At 41.8% G+C, this 22,001-nt stretch overlaps 1 protein-coding gene across 2 annotated transcripts in view; it reads right to left on the minus strand.

Annotated features, from left to right (window-relative positions):
* Positions 1-18,783, minus strand: part of desi2 (desumoylating isopeptidase 2) — a 56,765-nt gene extending 37,982 nt beyond the window's left edge. The window contains exon 1 of one of the 2 annotated variants that reach the window (XM_038975246.1): positions 17,988-18,762. In XM_038975246.1, the coding sequence (XP_038831174.1) occupies positions 17,988-18,035 (48 nt within the window). In that variant the 5' untranslated portion in view covers positions 18,036-18,762. Of the gene's footprint in view, positions 1-17,987 lie in introns of both variants that reach the window. The other variant, XM_038975247.1, reaches the window with a different exon arrangement.
* Between the last annotated feature and the right edge of the window lie 3,218 nt (positions 18,784-22,001).

A 22,001-nucleotide genomic window follows, 5' to 3' on the forward strand; every position in this document is an offset into this window, starting at 1 on the left:
GCACCTGTTTAATGATCATGCTGGTTAATCAGCTTCTTGATATTCCACACCTGTCAGGAGGATGGATTATCTTGGCAAAGGAGAAATGCTCACTAACAGGGATGTAAACTCATTTGAGCACAATATTTTAGAGAAATAAGCTTTTTGTGCATATGGAACATTTCTGGGATCTATTTCAGCTCATGAAAAATGGGACACTTTCCATGTTGCGTTTATATTTCTGTTCGGTATAATTGCATTCTAAACTGAAGATCATGATTAGCTGATTATTGGAGTCAGGTGTGTTAACTGGGGCTAGGGAAAAAGTTTGACACCAATCAGGCCCCTGAGGACTGGAGTAGCCCATCTCTGAGATTGGACCAGTGTCTCTTGAATTAGAGATGCAGCTGCCTGATCTGTGTCAATGAAGATAGGGAATCCTCAATTTACATCCCCAATCCTCCAAAACATCTGTTTGGGAAAACAGGCCGACAATATCGTCACCAGGGCCCATACATTATGTTTCCCAATGATACATTCCTGTTTGTAGCACAGGATATTAAAATCTATTAGACTACCCACGGTCTCCTGCTGTTAATCTACCATGTTCACGGCAGTGACAACTGCAGACTGATACTTCTGCTCTGAAGAGGGGAAAGTAGGCTACTTGAAAGAAAAGCTACCATTTTAGAGGGTGTTCTTTCCTACTTACACATTTTCTCTCCATTCCCGCATAAGCACATGAAAAGCAATGATGCATAAACAGAAGCACGCTTGAAACTAACTGGCAGAGCTGTTTTTCCATGCATAAGTGTGTATTTGCATTGCAAAACCAATCAAGATTTGTTTCAAATTGAGAACAGTTAGATAATCTTTTCCATCCCGCTTGACATCTTTAGTCATGCAAATTGAGTACAGGCTCATTTGGAGTGCTAGTAGTATTGCAGAACTTCCATCTGCATTGAAAAATATATATTTTCCCTGTGACATTAGCACTGAGGTTAACATACTATTATTGCGTCTCCCAATTTCCACCGTTGGTAAAGTAGACAGACATGAGTAGTGATGCAGATGCAGGTTGACTCAGTCACTTGTCTAATGTATGCTTGAAATGCTAGGGATAAGCTCTCTTTAGAATCAAAAGGAGAACTTGAATCTGCTCTTTCAGAAAATCTGCCACTAGGCATTTGGTTTGAATAAAGTGAATAACTAGAGACATCTCAGTTTAATTTGGGCATGCTTTTCATCCAAAATTCTGAATGCTGCCTGCTACCCTAGAGAAGTTAAGAACAAATTCTTAGTTACAACGACGGCCTACCCCGGCCAAACCTGGACGACGCTAGGCCAATTGTGCGCCGCCCTATGGGACTCGCAATCACGGCCTAATGTGATGCAACCTGGACTCGAACAAGGTACTGCAGTGACGCCTCTTGCAATGAGATGCAGTGTCTTAGACCACTGCGCCACTTGGGAGCCCTGTATACATCTTGTTTTTATATACTTTTATTTTATTTTGGATCCTGCGGCTTTGTTTGGCTTAGTTGCTGTAAGCGCTGCCATCTGCCCCGGGATCCTGACAGATTGCTCATAGGGGGACAGACACAGAAGCCCAGCTAGCCTAGCTGGCTCGGCGGTCTCAAATGGAGGTCGCTATATGAACATTTCCAGCGCTGCAGGAGCTGTGTTTACTTTGCTTTGTTCCGGGACAATGTGGACCGCGCTGACTTTCAATGTAGCAACTGCTTGCTTGTGGAGGACTACAGGGGCGAAGTGGCTACTCTTAGCAAGCAGGTAGCAAACCTACACAAGCTACTGGGGAATCCATGACCGCCTACTTTTTATTTCACCCCAGTAGCCGGACACCGCTCTTGTGGAAGTGGCGCGTGGCGCGGCCATGTCGGCTCTCCACAGCGAACTGGCCGGTGCTCAGCAGGGATCCATCCCGAAGGGTTCTCCCCCTTCCCTGGAGAACGGAGCTGTTCTCGACCCAACCAACCAGCCATGGAGATACGTCACTCACCATGGAAGTCAAAGAAAGCGTCCTCTGGCAACTGGGGTCTTCTTGGAGATGTTAAGCCCGGACCTGACACAGACCAGAAAGGGTTTGCCGCCCTGGATCCAGAGTTTCCGGCGCTTTCTTCATTAGCGGCTTCCCATTCGAGATCAGATCCGGAGGTACCTGCGTATTCATCTTCAGTTCTGTCTCCCTCTCCGATGGCTTCTACCTCAGATTCAGATCCTCAGAGCTCCCACCCTCATCAGACCGTGAGGCTGCCTGAGAGACCGGCCCATTCAACATCAACTATCATCGTCGTCAGCTCTATGGTGAGAAACATCTTGGTTTCCAATGCAAAAATCCTGTGCTACCCAGGAGCACGAGTACAGGACATCACAAGGCTGATTTCGACTGTTCTACGACAGATGCCGTGACCTGACGCTGTCGTAGTCCATGTGGGGTCAAACGACATCAGGAGTGCTAGCTCGGAACATCCGAAAACTGATTTTACCATTAAAAGACTCCAAAAAACAGCCAATCATTTCAGGTCCAGTACCATCGTTGGGTGTGAAAGATTCAACAGGCTACTGGGATTACACATCTGCCTAAAATATTACTGTAGCTCTGCTGGAATCACTTTTATAGGTAACTGACAACTTCTGAAAACAGAAAATACTCTACAGGAATGACAGAGTCCATCCAAATCATCTAGGCTCCTGGACTCTGTGCACTCATTTCAAGGCTGCGTTGAAACAATGACTTATCAATGACCCAAGACCAGCTCAGTTAATCACTACCATTGTGAAAATGAGTCATCAAAATGCTGCATTAAATGTACATTATCATAAGGGCGTTGGGCAGGAGAGGTCGACCAATTAAATCGGAATGGCCGATTAATTAGGGCCGATTTCAAGTTTTAATAACAATCGGAAATCTGTATTTTTGGACACCGTTTCTTTTTTTTTTTTACACCTTTATTTAACTAGGCAAGTCAGTTAAGAACACATTCTTATTTTCAATGACGGCCTAGAAACGGTGGGTTAACTCCCTTGTTCAGGGGCAGAACGACATATTTTTACCTTGTCAGCTCGGGGATTCAATCTTGCAACCTTACGGTTAACTAGTCCAACGCTCTAACCACCTGATTACATTGCACTCCACGAGGAGCCTGCCTGTTACGCGAATGCAGTAAGAAGCCATGGTAAGTTGCTAGCTAGCATTAAACTTATCTTATAAAAAACAATCAATCATAAATCACTAGTTAACTACACATGGTTGATGATATTACTAGTTTATTTAGCGTGTCCTGCGTTGCATATAATCGAAGCGGTGCGCATTCGCGAAAAAGGACCGTCGTTGCTCCAACGCGTACCTAACCATAAACATCAATTTGCGAAAAAAAAAAGCATAATCGTTGCACGAATGTACCTAACCATAAACATCAATGCCTTTCTTAAAATCAATACACAGAAGTATATATTTTTAAACCTGCATATTTAGCTAAAAGAAATCCAGGTTAGCAGGCAATATTAACCAGGTGAAATTGTGTCACTTCTCTTGCGTTCATTGCACGCAGAGTCAGGGTATATGCAACAGTTTGGGCCGCCTGGCTCGTTGCGAACTAATTTGCCAGAATTTTACGTAATTATGACATAACATTGAAGGTTGTGCAATGTAAAAGGAATATTTAGACTTATGGATGCCACCCGTTAGATAAAATACGGAACGGTTCCGTATTTCACTGAAAGAATAAACGTTTTGTTTTCGAGATGATAGTTTACGGATTCGACCATATTCATGACCAAAGGCTCGTATTTGTGTGTTATGTTATAATTAAGTCTGATTTGATATTTGATAGAGCAGTCTGACTGAGCAATGGTAGGCAGCAGCATGCTCGTACGCATTCATTCAAACAGCACTTTCGTACGTTTTGCCAGCAGCTCTTCGCTGTGCTTCAAGCATTGACCTGTTTATGACTTCAAACCTATCAACTCCCAAGATTAGGCTGGTGTAACCGATGTGAAATGGCTAGCTAGTTAGCGGGGTGCGCGCTAATAGCGTTTCAATCGGGGACGTCACTCCCTCTGAGACTTGGAGTAGTTGTTCCCCTTGCTCTGCAAGGGCCGCGGCTTTTGTGGAGCGATGGGTAACGATGCTTCGAGGGTGGCTGTTGTCGATGTGTTCCTGGTTCGAGCCCAGGTAGGGGCGAGGAGAGGGACGGAAGCTATACTGTTACACTGGCAATACTATAGTGCCAATAAGAACATCCAATAGTCAAAGGTATATGAAATACAAATGGTAGAGAGAGAAATAGTCCTATAATTCCTATAATAACTACAACTTAAAACTTCTTACCTGGAAATATTGAAGACTCATGTTAAAAAGGAACCACCAGCTTTCATATGTTCTCATGTTCTGAGCAAGGAACTTAAACTTTAGCTTTTTTACATGGCACATATTGCACTTTTACTTTCTTCTCCAACACTTTGTTTTTGCATTATTTAAACCAAATTGAACATGTTTCATTATTTATTTGAGGCTAAATTTATTTTATTGATGTATTAAGTTAAAATAAGTGTTCATTCAGTATTGTTGTAATTGTCATTATTACAAATAAATAAATAAATCTTTGAAAATATTTTTTTTTTCTGTTTTTATTTATAATTTTCTAATTACATTTTTTATTTTTTATTATTATTATTATTAATATTATAATGTATTTTTTTTTTTTAATTTTTTTTTATATATATATATATATATTTTTTTATTTTTTTTTATATTTTTTTTATAAATCGGCCGATTAATCGGTATCGGCTTTTTTTGGTCCTCCAATAATCAGTATCGGTGTTGAAAAATCATAAATCGGTCGACCTCTAGTTGGCAGACAATGTAAGTAACTTAATTTGTCCCTCGAACTGCCCTGAATACTTTTGTTGATCCTACAGCTATTGTATGCAGTAATCATGTGCCTATGAACTATGAGTTATACTGTTAGCATTGAGGTGGTGTGCCCTACTAGGAAGACCACTGTGTGCAGCTCACCCTGCACTATCAGCTCCAATATAAATAACATGAGCAAGTCTACTTCTGATAAGCTTCCCAGTAAAGCATTAAAAACAATCAAGCAACCCAGAAGTGCTAAAAATAGCCAATATTAACATTTGCAGCCTGAGAAACAAGGTCCATGAAGTCAATAACTTGCTTCTAACAGATGACATTCATATTCTGACCATCTAAAACTCACTTAGATAATACCTTTGATGATACAGTGGTAGCAATACATGGTTATAACATCTACCGAAAAGACAGAAATGCCAACGGGGGCAGTGTCGCGGTCTATATTCAGAACCACATTCCTGTAAAGCTTAGAGATGATCTCATGTTAAATACTGTTGATGTAATATGGCAATAGGTTCATCTGCCTCACCACCTTAAGCCCATTCTTGTGGAAAGCTGCTATAGACCAAGTGCTAACAGTCAGTTTCTGGATAATGCGTGTGAAATACTTGATAATGTATGTGATATCAACAGAGAAGTATATTTTCTGGGTGATTTAAATATTGACTGGCTCTCATCAAGCTGCACACAAGATTTTTTTTTTTTTACTAACCAGTGCCTGCAACCTGTTCAGGTTATCGGTCAACCTACCAGGGTAGTCACAAACAGCACAGGAATGAAATCATCAACATGTATTGATCGCATCTTTACTAATGCTGCAAAAAAAATTTTTAAAGCAGATTCCAAATCCATAGGCTGTAGTGACCACAATATAGTAGCCATAATTAAGAAAACCAAAGTCCCAAAGGCTGGGCCTAATATAGTGTATAAGATGTCATATACAAGAAGTTTTGTATTGATTCATATGATGTTAACAATATTTGCTGGTCTGTGGTATGTAATGAGGAGCAACCAGACGCTGCACTTGACACATTTATGAAATTGCTTATTCCAGTTACTAATAAGCACGCACCCATTAAAAAAATTACTGTAAAAACTTTTAAATCCCCTTGGATTGATGAGGAATTGAACAATTGTATGGTTGAGAGGGATGAGGCAAAAGGTACTGCAAATTAAGAAATCATGTGACTAAACTAAATAAAAAATAAACTATACTATGAAAAAATATATATATTAAAGAATTATTCTAAAAAGCTTTGGAGCACATTAAAATAAAATTGTGAAAAAAGGCTAACTCGGCTCCATCATTCAGTTAATCAGGTGGCTCATTCATCACAAAACCCAATGATATTGCCAACTACTTTAATGACTTGTTCATTGGCAAGATAAGCAATTGTAGGTATGACATGCCAGCAACAAATGCTGACACTACACAGCCAAGAATATCTGACCAAATTATGGAAGACAAGAATTGTACTTTTGAATTCCATCAATGACAAGCCACCGGGGTCTGACAATCTGGGTGGGAAATTACTGAGGATAATGGCGGACGATATTGCCACATCTTCAATTTAAGCCTACTAGAAAGTATGTGCCCTCAGGCCTGGAGGGAAGCTAAAGTCATACCGCTACCTAAGAACACTGTAATGACTGCAACACTTAACAAAGAGCTGCAGTTATTTTCGGAATGGGAAGCAAGGAATAAGTTAGTCATACATTTATCCAAAAATAATAGCATTGTATTTGGGACAAAACATTTACTAAACCTCAACTACATCTTGTAATGAATAATGTAGAAATTGAGCAAGTTGAGGTGACTAAACTGCTTGGAGTAACCCTGGATTGTAAACTGTTACGGTCAAAACATATTGATACAACAGTAGCAAAGATGGGGAGAAGTCTGTCCATAATAAAGCCCTGCTCTGCCTTCTTAACACCATCAACAAGGCAGGTCCTACAGGGCCTAGTTTTGTCACACCTAGACTACTGTTCAGTATTATTTTTCTTTTCACCTTTATTTAATCAGGTAGGCCAGTTGAGAACAAGTTCTCATTTACAACTGCGACCTGGCCAAGATAAAGCAAAGCAGTGTGACAAACAACAGGGTTACACATGGGATAAACAAACACACAGTCAATAACACAATAGAAAAATATGTATACAGTGTGTGCAAATGAAGGAGGTAAGGCAATAAATAGAACAATAGTGGCGAAGTAATCATAATTTAGCAATTTACACTGGAGTGATAGATGTGCAGATGAGGATGTGCAAGTAGGAATACTGGTGTGCAAAAGAGCAGAAAAACAAAAACAAATATGGGGATGAGGTAGGTAGTTGGATGGGCTATTTACAGACGGGCTGTGTACAGCTGCAAAGATTAGTAAGCTGCTCTGACAGCTGACGCTTAAAGTTAGTGAGGGAGATATAAGTATCCGACTTCAGAGATTTTTGCAATTTGTTCCAGTCATTGGCAGCAGAGAACTGGAAGGAAAGACGGCCAAAGGTGGAGTTGGCTTTGGGGATGACCAGTGAAATATACCTGCTGGAGCGCGTGCTACGGGTGGGTGTTGCAATGGTAACCAGTGAGCTGAGATAAGGCGGAGCTATACCTAGCAAAGACTTGTAGATGACCTAGAGCCAGTGGGTTTGGCGTCAAATATGTAGCGAGGACCAGCCAACAAGAGCATATAGGTCGCAGTGGTGGGTAGTATATGGGGCTTTGGTGACAAAACAGATGGCACTGTGATAGACAACATCCAATTTGCGGAGTAGAGTGTTGGAAGTCCAAGTCAAGGATCGGTAGGATAGTCAGTTTTACGAGGGTAAACTTGGCAGCATGAGTGAAGGAGGCTTTGTTGCGAAATAGGAAGCCGATTCTAGATTTAACTTTGGATTGGAGATGCTTAATGTGAGTCTGGAAGGAGAGTTTACAGTCTAACCAGACACCTAGGTATTTGTAGTTGTTCACATATTCTAAGTCAGAACCGTCCAGAGTAGTGATGCTAGTCAGGCGGGTGGGTGCGGGCAGCGATCGGTTGAAGAGCATGCATTTAGTTTTACAAGCATATAAGAGCAGTTGGAGGCCACGGAAGGAGTGTTATATGGCATTGAAGCTAGTTTGGAGGTTGGATAACACAGTGTCCAAAGAAGGGCCAGATGTATACAGAATGGTGTCATCTGCGTATAGGTGGATCAAAGAAACACCAGCAGCAAGAGCGACATCATTGATATATACAGAGAAGAGAGTGGGCCCGGGAATTTAACCCTGTGGCACCCCCATAGAGACTGCCAGAGGTCCGGACAACAGGCCCTCCGATTTGACACACTGAACTCTAACTGAGAAGTAGTTTGTGAACCAGGCGAGGCTGTCACTAGAGAAACCAAGGCTGTTGAGTCTGCCAATAAGAATACAGTGATTGACAGAGTCGAAAGCCTTGGTCAGGTCGATGAAGACGGCTGCACAGTACTTTCATTTATCGATGGCGGTTATGATATCGTTTAGCACCTTAAGCGTGGCTGAGGAGTACCCGTGACCAGCTCGGAAACCAGATTGCATAGCGGAGAAGATACAGTGGGATTCGAAATGGTCAGTGATCTGTTTGTTCACTTGGCTTTCAAAGACTTTAGAAAGGCAGGGCAGGATGGATATACAGTTGAAGTCGGAAGTTTACATACACATAGGTTGGAGTCATTAAAACTCGTTTTTTCAACCACTCCACAAATTTCTTGTTAACAAACTCTAGAATTTGGCAAATCGGTTAGGACGTCTACTTTGTGCACGACACAAGTCATTTTTCCAACAATTGTTTACAGACAGATTAGTTAACTTATAATTCACTGTATCACAATTCCAGTGGATCAGAAGTTTACATACACTAAGTTGACTGTGCCTTTAAATAACTTGGAAAATTCCAAAAAATGATTTCATGGCTTTAGAAGCTTCTGATAAATGATGTACATTAGCCTGAGTCAATTGGAGGTGTATCTGTGGATGTATTTCAAGGCCTACCTTCAAACTCAGTGCCTCTTTGCTTGACATCATGGGAAAACGCAGCAGTCATACTGCTCAGGAAGGAGATGCGTTCTGTCTCCTAGAGATGTATGTATTTTGGTGCGAAAAAGTGCAAATCGATCCCAGAACAACAGCAAAGAACCTTGTGAAGATGTTGGAGGAAACAGGTGCAAACATATCTATATCCACAGTAAAACGAGTCCTATATCGACATAACCTGAAAGGCCGCTCAGCAAGGAAGAAGCCACTGCTCCAAAACCGCCATAAAAAAGCCAGACTACGGTTTGCAACTGCACATGGGGACAAAGATCGTACTTCTTGGAGAAATGTCCTCTGGTCTGATGAAACAAAAATAGAACTGTTTGGCCATAATGACCATCGTTATGTTTGGAGGAAAAAGGGGGAGGCTTGTAAGCCGAAGAACACTATCCGAACCGTGAAGCACGAGGGTGGCAGCATCATGTTGTGGGGGTGCTTTGCTGCAGGAGAGACTGGTGCACTTCACAAAATAGATGGCATCATGAGGATGTAAAATTATGTGGATATATTGAAGCAACATCTCAAGACATCAGTCAGGAAGTTAAAGCGTGGTTGCAAATGGATCTTCCAAATGGACATACTTCCAAGATTGTGGCAAAATGGCTTAAGGACAACAAAGTCACGGTATTGGAGTGGCCATCAAAGCCCTGACCTCAATCCCATAGAACATTTGTGGGCAGAACTGAAAAAGCGTGTGCGAGCAAGGAGGCCTACAAACCTGACTCAGTTACACCAGCTCTGTCAGGAGGAATGGGCCAAAATACACCCAACTTATTGTGGGAAGCTTGTGGAAGGCTACCCAAAACATTTGACCCCAGTTCAACAATTTAAAAGGCAATGCTACCAAAGACTAATTGAGTGTATGTAAACTTCTGACCCACTGGGAATGTGATGAAAGAAATAAAACTTAAATAAATCATTCTCTTTACTATTATTCTGAATATCACATTCCTAATTTTTACTAGGATTAAATGTCAGAAATTGTGAAAAACTGAGTTTAAATGTATATGGCTAAGGTGTATGTAAACTTCAACCGTAGGTCTGTAACAGTTTGGGTCTAGAGTGTCTCCCCCTTTGAAGAGGGGTATGACCGCGGCCGAGTTCCAATCTTTAGGAATCTCAGACGATACGAAAGAGAGGTTGAACAGACTAGTAATAGGGGTTGCAAGAATGGCGGCGGATCATTTTTGGAAGAGAGGGTCCAGATTGTCTAGCCCAGCTGATTTGTAGGGATCCAGATTTTGCAGCTCTTTCCGAACATCAGCTATCTGGATTTGGGTGACGGAGAAGCGGGGGTGTGTGGGGGGGGGCTTGGGGTAGTTGCGGGGGGTGCAGAGCTGTTGGCCGGGGTTGGGGTAGCCAGGTGGAAAGCATGGCTAGCCTTAGAGAAATGCTTATTGAGATTCTCGATTATCGTAGATTTATCAGTGGTGACAGTGTTTCCTAGTCTCAGTGCAGTGGGCAGCTGGGAGGAGGTACTCTTATTCTCCATGGATTTTACAGTGTCCCAAAACTTTTGGGAATTTGTGCTGCAGGATGCAAATTTCTGTTTGAAAAAGCTAGTCTTTGCTTTCCTAACTGACTGCGTATATTGGTTCCTGATTTCCCTGAAAAGTTGCATATTGCGGGGACTATTCGATGCTAATGCAGTACGCCGCAGGATGTTTGTGTGCTGATCAAGGGCAGTCAAGTCTGGAGTGAACCAAGGGCTATATCTGTTCTTAGTTCTCCATTTTTTTGAATGGGGCATGCTTATTTAAGATGGTGAGAAAAGCACTTTTAAAGAACAACCAGGCATCCTCTACTGACGGGATGAGGTCAATATCCTTACAGGATACCCGGGCCAGGTCGATTAGAACGGCCTGCTCGTAGAAGTGCTTTAGGGAGCGTTTGACAGTGATGAGGGGTGGTCGTTTGACCGCGGACCCATAAAGGACGCAGGCAATGAGGCAGTGATCGCTGAGGTCCTGGTTGAAAACAGCAGAGGTGTATTTAAAGGGAAAGTTGGTCAGGATGATATCTATGAGGGTGCCCATGTTTACAGATTTGAAGTTGTACCTGGTAGGTTCTTTGATCATTTGTGTGAAATTGAGGGCATCTAGCTTAGATTGTAGGACGGCCAGGGTGTTAAGCATATCGCAATTTAGGTCACCTAGCAGTACGAACTCTGACGATAGATGGGGGGGGAAATCAATTCACATATGGTGTCCAGGGCACAGCTGGGAGCTGAGGGGGGTCTATAACAAGCGGCAACAGTGAGGGACTTATTTCTGGAGAGATGGATCTTTAAAAGTAGAAGCTTGAACTGTTTGGGCATAGACCTGGATAGTATGACAGAACTCTGCAGGCTCTCTCTACAGTAGATTGCAATTCCGCCCCCTTTAGCAGTTCTGTCTTGTAGTGTGGTCAGGTGCCACAGAGGGACTAAGGAAAATTGCAATTGGCTCAGAACAGGGCAGCACGACTGGCCCTTAAAAGTACAGGGAGCGCTAACAACATGTACGTCAATCTCTCCTGGCTCAAAGTGGAAGAAAGATTGACTTCATCACTACTTGTTTTCGTAAGAGGTGTTGACAAGCTGAAAGTACCGAGCTGTCGGACACCCATGCATACCCAACAAGACATGCCACCAGAGGTCTCTTCACAGTCCCTAAGTCCAGGACAGACTATGGGAGGCGCACAGTACTACATAGAACTCTATTCCACATCAGGTAACTGATACAAGCAGTAGAACCAGATTTTTTTTTGCTCTGCATGGGTAACGCTGCTTCGAGGGTGGCTGCCCAGGTAGGAGCGAGAAGAGGGAGGGAAGCTATACTGTTACACTGGCAATACTAAAGTGCCTATACGAACATCCAATAGTCAAAGGTATATGAAATACAAATGGTATAGAGAGAAATAGTTCTATAATAACTACAACCTAAAACTTCTTACCTGGAAATATTGAAGACTCATGTTAAAAGGAACCACCAGCTTTCATATGTTCTCATGTTCTGAGCAAGGAACTTAAATGTTAGCTTTTTTACATGGCACATTGCACTTTTACTTTCTACTCCAACACTTAGTTTTTGCCGTATTTAAACCAAATTGATCATTATTTATTTGAGGCTAAATTGATTTTATTGATGTATTATATTAAGTTAAAATAAGTGTTCATTCAGTATTGTTGTAATTGTCATTATTACAAATAAATAAATAAATATAATTTTTTTTAAATAAAATCGGCCGATTAATTGGTTTCGGCTTTTTTTGGTCCTCCAATAAATCGGTATCGGCGTTGAAAAATCATAATCGGTCGACCTCTACTAGGTATATGCCTTATCTCAGCTCACTGGTCACCACAGCAACACCCACCTGTAGCACGCGCACCATCAGGTATATTTCTCTGGTCATCCCCAAAGCCACCACCTGCTTTCCTTCCAGTTCTCTGCTGCCAATGACTGGAACGAATTGCAAAAGTCACTGAAGCTGGAGACTTACATCTCCCTCACTATAACTATAAGCATCAGCTGTCAGAGCAGCTTACCGATCACTGCACTTGTACACAGCCCATCTGTAAATAGCCCACCCAACTACCTCATCTCCATAGTTATTTTTTTGCTCTTTTGCACCCTAGTATCTCTACTTGCACATCATCATCTCCACATCTATCACCCCAGTTGTAATGCTAAATTGTAATTATTTCACCACTATGGCCTATTTATTGCCTTTCTACATTTGCACACACTGTATATACATTTTTCTATTGTGTTATTGACTATACGTTTGTTTATCCCATGTGTAACTCTGTTGTTGTTTTTGTCGCACTGCTTTGATTTATCTTGGCCAGGTCGCAGTTGTAAATGAGAACTTGTTCTCAACTAGCCTACATGGTTAAATAAAGGTGAAATACATTTATTTGTATTACTTTCAAGCCCTTTACCAACAATACAGTTAAGAGCAAAAAAAGAAATGATAATAATTAAAGAGCAGCAATAAAATAACAGTAGCGAGGCTATATACAGGGGGTACCGGTACAGAGTCAATGTACGTGGGCACAGTCATCTCTTTACAGGAATACTTTGGGGGGGGAAAAAACATTAGATGGCTATAATTGTATCACTCAGACTTCCAAGTACAGACCATAGCATTGCCAATAGACTAAAATAGCACAGACGCTTTCATATGCAGCAACACCTAGAAGGGAAAAACGCAAAACAGAAGCGGTTACTACAGCTGAGGGCGTACACACTACACTAACACCTTCTCCTCCTCAGCTTTGAATCCCTCTGACCCCAATTACTTTAAAGCTTATTAAAGGCATCCTTCAAAGTGCAGAGAGAGGTTGGCCTCCCAGCTCTGTGATTATGAGCAGGCCTGTCTGGCACTGTTCTAATGTGATTCTAAGTGGAGCTGGAGAGCTCTGTCTATCCAGGGGAAAGGTCCTCAGACTCCCAACGCTGAATAAACTAGTCTGGCTGAAGCCGCTATCATTAAGCAGGCAGGGAGATTTCCTAGCAAAAACAAATCGCAAGCCTATTTGACTTTTTGTATTCAATACATGATGGCTGGCTAATGGGGGAAAAAAGATCCCAAGTCAACCCATATCAGCCTCAGGATAGCAGCCAGACAACCCCTGTGAGTATCCGGCATGTGATTTGAACACGTTTCCAGAATTCTTTGAGACACTGCAATGCAAAAAATGGGCCGTGTGAATGCTCTCTCCTCGGCTAATCCTAATACCAGTTCATCTTGACAAGGCAAATGGTATCACCACGAACAGGTGGCGCACAGTATAATTTCCTAATTAACCAAGGTTGCAAAAACACTCAGCTCTCCAAGGGAAATCCAGTTATGCAGGAGAAATTATATGCACTGGAGTTTCATCGCTCTTTATTTGATCAACCACTGTACACTAATTGGGGGAGTCAATGAATGAATCATCGAGCGAGCCTATCTTAAAACAGCATCAGTGTCTTAACCATCAGTCTGAGTCACACAACAACAACCTCTCAGTATTGTGTTGGTCATGAAATGATCTGTGTGAAAACTGTAAGAGGGGAGGGAAGAAAAACACCAGACTAAAGCTGCGAGAGAGCTACTTAATGCTCAGTAGCAATGCAATTTCTCTTGATTATGAAAATGTGTCATCCATAGTCCATGGATAATGTAACGTATGCTTACAATGCATGCATGAATTAAAAAGCATCAATGAGACAAAGGAAAGACAGATTCCCCTCAATGAAGGCTCATTTCTGCAGCAGCCATTGAAGGAAAAACAGAGCCTGATTCCATTAGGACTAGGATGTAGGAGCTCATCCCCCTCAGGACACATGAAAAGCCCTTTTTTCCCCTGTGCTGCTGCTTTCCACCTGATGGGAGCCTGCAGGAGCAATGAGACTCCTGTCAGATAGATCTAAAGCAGAGAAAGGAGAGCACAACAACCCCAATCTGCAAATATTTAACAGCTGACATGCTGGGATGCTGCTCCTAGTCAAACAAGCCCTGGGCTTTCCCCAGATCTGATTGAGATATACCTCCCTGGCTTGGTTTCTCTGTGAAAGGGAAAGGCAATATGGATAGAGTGGGGTGAGATGAATCACAAGGGAGGAGAGGCATCAGGCATCCAGACACTGGCTTGATGTGAGAATGTAGGTTGAGGTCTCTCCTGTTCATTTCCTAAACGTACATGTACCGCCACTGTTATTTGATTGAAGGACAGAGGGGTTTGTTGCTTTGAGAGTGCACTTATTTCCCATAGGATGTTGGGTTAAGGTGGCAATAAATCTCCCGTGGGCAGATTCTGCATATAGACCGAAGAATCTGCCGAAACTGAATGGGTCACTGTTTATATGGACGTATCAGGATTGGGTCGAAGGCCGAGTTTCCTTTTGTGACGGTGGAGACTTCCCAACCGCCGGAACCTTCAATTTCTAACACGTATAGACCCAGAAGTAAATCATGCAGCTGAACAAATTAAGCAAGATTTTCCTTCTGAGATTAGGGTGGCTATCATCTGCTGGAGATGGCTTTATTACAGCCTACTTTAAGAGAACTCTTGGTTTCAACACTGAATCACATCTGGGATTCTCCTGAACTTTATGTTGGCTCGTTAGCTTAAAAATTTCTGTCACAGCTCCTAAATAACATTGCCTTTTCGCTTCTCCTTCCAGATCACAAAATAAACCAACAGGCTATATGGCAATAGCCTATATAAAATCAGGTCTAAATGAGCTCATGATAATCACAACCTACCTCAACTCGCCCACCCCAAAAAAATAAAATCTATCCAAATTACCTTTGTGATTTTCTCGACTTGCTCCTATTGTATGTCTGCCTCATAGCGGAAGGAGCCTCACAATGGTGGAACATTTTGAATCCGGTGAGTTCCAAGAAACTCATAATGAGGTAGGCTACTACTGAGTACTAACAAGGCTAGCTCAGCTGGACACATGCTTTTACTGAGCAAGTGAAATCAATACCATTAGATGTCCGCAGGCTACCTACCCCCACTAAGGTTACCACATTTGCTGTGTCCAAGGTTCAGTCAGGCCAATGTCAATGAGCTAATAAAGGGTGTGGAATGTGGATACAGCAGGATGGGTATACAAGATGCTCAAGTAGGCTACAGATCTTTAATTGGCAAATAGTGAATGAAAAAGGAGGCTTAATAAACTGAAAACCAATCAGAAGAACGGACAGTAGAATTTTGGTCCAACATAATGGTCATCCCCTCAGCTGGCTAGGCGACTGTGTTTGGAGGAGGTATGACAATGTCCAGTCATGGACATTGGCCAGTCATGTGAAAGAAGAGATGCTGTCACTGTCCAGAGATGGCTAATGGCCAACCATGCGGGAGAGAGAAGACCTCTTACCATGCCTTCTGTGGCTAGCATGACAGATTTGTAGGCCTCACCCCTGGCAGTGCTGACAATGTGCACTCACAAAGACAGGCATTCCATCAGCAGCCTCTATGAGCAAGATCCAATAAAATAGAGCTAATAACTTATGGAGCCTGTACCTTGTGGCAAACACAAGCAAAGCCAAATATGAAAAGGCTCAGTCTTTTTTTACATGTCCAATTTGAAGAGAAAATATTTGGGGTTCTATTCAATCCGTAACACAGACATTCAGCTTTACAGCATGATTAAAATATAGAGGCAAAGTTCCCACGTTAGGGGAGACTGTACTCACAGTAAATGCTGCAGATGTCAGCTAAATCGGAAATTACATTTAAATTCAGTGATAAAGATTGAATAGAGCCCTTTAGGCTACGTTTCAATGTGGTGAACCTAATCTTTAAACTATAGCCATAAAGCCCATTACTGTTAGTGCAAGTGAGTGATATAGGCTATCATACAAAAGGGAATCAACACTAAAAGATCCTCTAAATAGATCAGAGGACATTTAATGCAAATACTGTACAACTATAAAACTGTAGGAAAAGCTGAACCAGCCTATGCATACAAGACTAACTTGGCCACTTAGACAGTCCTGTACCAAACTCATTCAGTGTCAGTTTACATCTCATCAACAACAGGACAGGTGGTGTCAAGCAGCAGCCATCTAAAACACCGCATTCAGTCAGCCTATTTTAAAAGCATGGTAAATCCATTCACTTGAGTCAATGTGCAGACATCAAGACTGAGAGACAAGGTTAACAAGAAATGTCACACAGCAACATAAATCCACCATTGAAACAAGACACAAACACCAGCAAACATAAATTATTAAAGTTCCAAAACACCCATTAATAGCCTACATCTTTTCCACTTGGTTGTCATCCACAGCTATGATACTCAAGCCAGAATGCAATTTACCAATCTAACAAGCACCATGCTTGGATAAGTTTGACAGGCAAACTGAGTGTCCAGTACTTTGGGTCAGCTGAAAGGTTAAACAGGACTGGTGAAGTCTGAAATACAACCTTTCCAGCAAACCAGAGCTATGGAACCTAGAACACGGGAGCTATTGAGTTAGACTGGAAGGAAAGAGGTGACACTCCAAAAGCATTGGTCATTGACATATTGTGACAAGGAGCTTTTTTTATTTATTAATTACTTTATTGTTCTGAAGACCTCTGCACTCTTCCAATAGTAGTCTGCTCCTTAAAACAGGAGATACTATAATAACCAAGTCCCGATTCAATTGCTTAAGGATGAGCATTGTGAGGTGTAAAGATCATTCACATCAACCTTCTGACAGACCGTTTTCAAGAGAATTACTGGGCAAATATTTTACTAATAATAATTTGGTATCGTTTAGACAGTATTGAACTGTATTTACATATTCCTGTCATGAAATCAAACAGACAACTACAGCTATTAGAATGTTGTGGCTTAATACATTTAAACACCGGACCACATTGGGGTAGACCTCAAATTCAAATACTTTTTTTGTTGCTACACTGTGGGTAATGTTTTACCCATAGTCTGCTTAACAGGGCCTAGGCTAATCAGGGTCAGTCAGCAGCAGATTTGTAGAGAAACACACTCATCTCGCACAGCTCCTAATATGGACATTCAACTTAAATTGTTCATTCACAGGATAACAAGCCAACTTCATGATACATTATTCAATGTCTGTCATTTGTATACATGTGTTTTCAATCAGACAGGTAATTATATATATAAAAGTAGTAAAGTACATAAATATACTTTTTAAACATTTTGGTCACTCATAGTAACGTTAGTAAACTAATTTGGAAGACGTTGAGTCCAAAATCTGGTTTCCAACCGACGGCAAATTTTGATTTAGACAAATTAACAAAACAGATGCCCAGGGACAAACATCCTGATCCTGGCTGGCAGCCTAACTAAACCGTTAGTTTGGGGGTTAACATTTCCATAGCCATACAGCAGCCATAGTTCGGGGATCTTCCAATGCTCCATACATCCTCAGTTTCAGACACGAATCTTGTTAGCTAGCTGGAGAGCTAGCTCACTTTATAGCCAACTTAGCTCGCCAATTAAATAACGTTACCGAGTTAGTAATAGCTGCGAGTTAGTGTATTCTGGTAAGTGTGTTCTTAAATGTACCGTATGCGGTTAATGAAAATTATACCTTTACCTACACACAACTTACCATATCATAGACGTTCAAAATGATCGGCTCGTTTGCCATCACTGGCATCAGGAATTTCTTCGGATCCTGGTGCACTTTCGCCAGTTTGCTTCGATCCACACACCCTCTTCTAGTTAACTAGTAATCTTTTTTTCTCTAGTTAGCTTGCTAACTACTTGACTTAGTTAATCGTACTAACAGGCAAATTAAACATTCAGTTCACCACAAGAGCCCCGCATCCGAAAGCTTTGTCCAATTTTCTCCATAAGCAAACAGCTGTGCACGGCAGTCGGCTAGCTGGCAGGCTAGCTACTGGAGACAGTTCGCGATGAAAGGGAGTCGTTAACGAAAGTGAATATTTTCTGCGTGAAATTGCCATTCAAACACCAAAATGACATTTCTTCTAATAAACCCAAATCATGTATACTACTTTCCAAGTATAATTTTTTCCCCCCACAAAAATATCCAACTGAAAATCGACTATATTCTCAGGTAATGGATGGCCACTGTTGTGCTGTTTCGAACGATACATCGACAGTCGTTTAGTCAACCTGGAAATCGCTGATGAGATTGACAGGATCGGCTATCCATTACTCAACCTAACATTTCTAAATACAACATTTTATGAAGCCTCAGAAATTTTGTCAAATAGCTATTGCTTTAAATGATCCAGCTAATCTAGCAAAATCGTCATGAAAATTGAAGGTTAGACATAACTACCCAGCCTTGGTTTATATTCTCCTTGGTTTATTATCAATTATTTTAAAGAGTACTCATATACCAAGAAATAAAGATACAAAAAGTTCAACATTACTTTTAGGATTGGTTCTTAAACATCAGTCTTTAGGTGTCTTTTGGCAAACTCCAAGCGAGCTGTCATGTGCCTTTTACTGGGGAGTGGCTTCCTTCTGGCCACTCTACCATAAAGGCGTGATTGGTGGAGTGCTGCAGAGATGGTTATCCTTCTGGAAGGTTCTCCCATCTCTACAGAGGAACTCTAGAGCTCAGTCAGAGTAACCATCAGGTTCTTGGTCACCTCCCTGACCAAGGCCCTTCTCCCCCGATTGCTCAATTTGGCCGGGCGGCCAGCTCTAGGAAAAGTCTTGGTGTTTCAAAACTTCTTCCATTTAAGAATGATGGAGGCCACTGTGTTCGTTTATTTTTGTTAACCTTTATTTAACTTTGCAAGTCAGTTAATCTCTACGGAATCGGTGTCCCTATACCGGGACGGTTGAGCTAACATGCGCTAATGTGATTAGCATGACGTTGAAAGTAACAAGAACATTTCCCAGGACATAGACATGTCTTATATGGGCAAAAAGCTTAAATTCTTCTTAATCTACCTGCACTGTCCAATTTACAGTAGCTATGACAATAAAAAAAGACCATGCTATTGTTTGAAGAGTGCAAAACAACCAAAAACCTTTATTGTGGCAACTGGTTTGATACATTCACCTCTGAAGGTAAATAATGTACTTACATGTAGTAATCTTGTTCTGATTTGTCATCCTGAGGGTCCCAGAGATAAAATGTAGCATTGTTTTGTTTGATAAAATCAATTTTTATATTGAAATGTAGGAATTGGGTTCTACAGTTTGAACCCCTGCTGTCTATGGCTCCACACCCACCCCGCCATCTAGATGTGTGAAAGTTAGTGTATAAGCTAGCGATCCATTGTGTGACATTCCTGGGAGTGTGTAAACTTAAATTTTGTATTACCATATCATTTTGTATGTTCTCTATAGCTATGTACTTGAAAATTTATCAATTGACCAATTCAGCACATTTAGAACGCTTCACTGGATCAATCTGAAGCTTTGCACAAACACTGCTGCCATCTAGTGGCCAAAATCTAAATTGCCTCTAACCTCCAATATTATATTATAGCCTTTATCTTGCATTTCAAACATGATGGAACAACAAAAAATTGAAAAAGCATGTTTTTTGTTTGTATTATGTTTTACCAGATCTAATGTGTTATATTCTCCTACATTAATTTCACACCCCTATTGATCACCCAGCTACTCATGCCTCTCCCTAATATCAATATGCCTTGTCCATTACTGTCTTGGTTAGTGATTATTGTCTTATTTCACTGTAGAGCCTCTAGCCCTGCTCAATATGCCTTAACCTACCATTTAGTTCCACCTCCCACATATGCAGTGACATCACCTGGTTTAAACGTCTCTAGAGACAATATCTCTCTCATCATTACTCAATGCCTAGGTTTACCTCCAATGTACTCACATCCTACCATACCTCTGTCTGTACATTATGCCTTGAATTTATTCTCTCACGCCCAGAAACCTGCTCCTTTTACTCTCTGCTCTGAACGCACTAAACGACCAGTCCTGATAGCCTTTAGCCGTACCCTCATCCTACTCCTTCTCTGTTCCTCTGGTGATGTAGAAGTTAATCCAGGCCTAGCTCCACTCCTACTCCCCAGTTGCTCTCATTTGTTAACTTCTGTAACCGTAAAAGCCTTGGTTTCATGAATGTTAACATTAGAAGCCTCCTCCCTAAGTTTGTTTTATTCATTGCTTTAGCACACTCTGCCAACCCGGATGTCCTAGCCGTGTCTGAATCCTGGCTTAGGAAGTCCACTAAAAACCCTGAAATTTCCATCCCTAACTATAACATTTTCCGACAAGATAGAACTGCCAAAGGGGGCAGTGTTGCAATCTACTGCAGAGATAGCCTGCAGAGTTCTGTCTGCTATCCAGGTCTGTACCCAAACAATTCGAACTTCTACTCTTAAAAATCCATCTCTCCAGAAACGAGTCTCTTACTGTTGCCGCTTGCTATAGACCACCCTCTGCCCCCAGCTGTGCCCTGGACACCATATGTGAATTGATTGCCCCCCATCCATCTTCAGAGCTCGTGCTGCTAGGTGACCTAAACTGTGACATGCTTAACACCCCGGCCATCCTACAATCTAAGCTTGATATCCTCAATCTCATACAAATTATCAATGAACCCACCAGGTACAACCCCAAATCCGTAAACACGGGCACGCTCATAGATATCATCCTAACCAACTTGCCCTCCAAATAAACATCTGCTCTTTTCAACCAAGATCTCAGCAATCACTATCTCATTGCCTGCATCTGTAATGGGTCTGCGGTCAAACGACCACCCCTCATCACTGTCAAACGCTCCCTAAAACACTTCAGCGCGCAGGCCTTTCTAATCGACCTGGCCTGGGTATTCTGGAAGGATATTGACCTCATCCCGTCAGTAGAGGATGCCTGGTTATTCTTTAAAAGTGCCTTCCTCACCATCTTAAATAAGCATGCCCCATTATTATTTTTTTAACCAGGAACAGATATAGCCCTTGCTTCTCTCCAGACCTGACTGCCCTTGACCAGCACAAAAGCATCCTGTGGCGTTCTGCATTAGCATCGAACAGCCCCCGTGATATGCAACTTTTCAGGGAAGTTAAGAACAAATATACACAGGCAGTTAGGAAAGCTAAGGCTAGCTTTTTCAAACAGAAATGTGCATCCTGTAGCACAAACTCAAAAAAGTTCTGGGACACTGTAAAGTCCATGGAGAATAAGAGCACCTCCTCCCAGCTGCCCACTGCACTGAGGCTAGGAAATACTGTCACCACCGATAAATCCCCTATAATTGAGAATTTCAATAAGCATTTTTTTACGGCTGGCCATGCCTTCCACCTGGCTACCCCTACTCCGGTCAACAGCCCTACGCTCCCGACAACAACTCGCCCAAACCTCCCCCACTTCTCCTTCACCCAAATCCAGATAGCTGATGTTCTGAAAGAGCTGCCAAATCTGGACCCCTACAAATCAGCCGGGCTAAACAATCTGGACCCTCTCTTTCTAAAATTATCTGCCGAAATTATTGCAACCCCTATTACTAGCCTGTTCAACCTCTCTTTCGTATCGTCTGAGATTCCCATAGATTGGAATGCTGCCGCGGTCACCCAAACTGCTACAGACCTATATATATTCTACCCTACCTTTCTAAGGTCTTCGAAAGCCAAGTTCACAAAAAGATTACCGACCATTTCGA

This window comes from Salvelinus namaycush, chromosome 35 (assembly GCF_016432855.1).
Source record: "Salvelinus namaycush isolate Seneca chromosome 35, SaNama_1.0, whole genome shotgun sequence".
Classification (NCBI taxonomy): domain Eukaryota; kingdom Metazoa; phylum Chordata; class Actinopteri; order Salmoniformes; family Salmonidae; genus Salvelinus; species Salvelinus namaycush.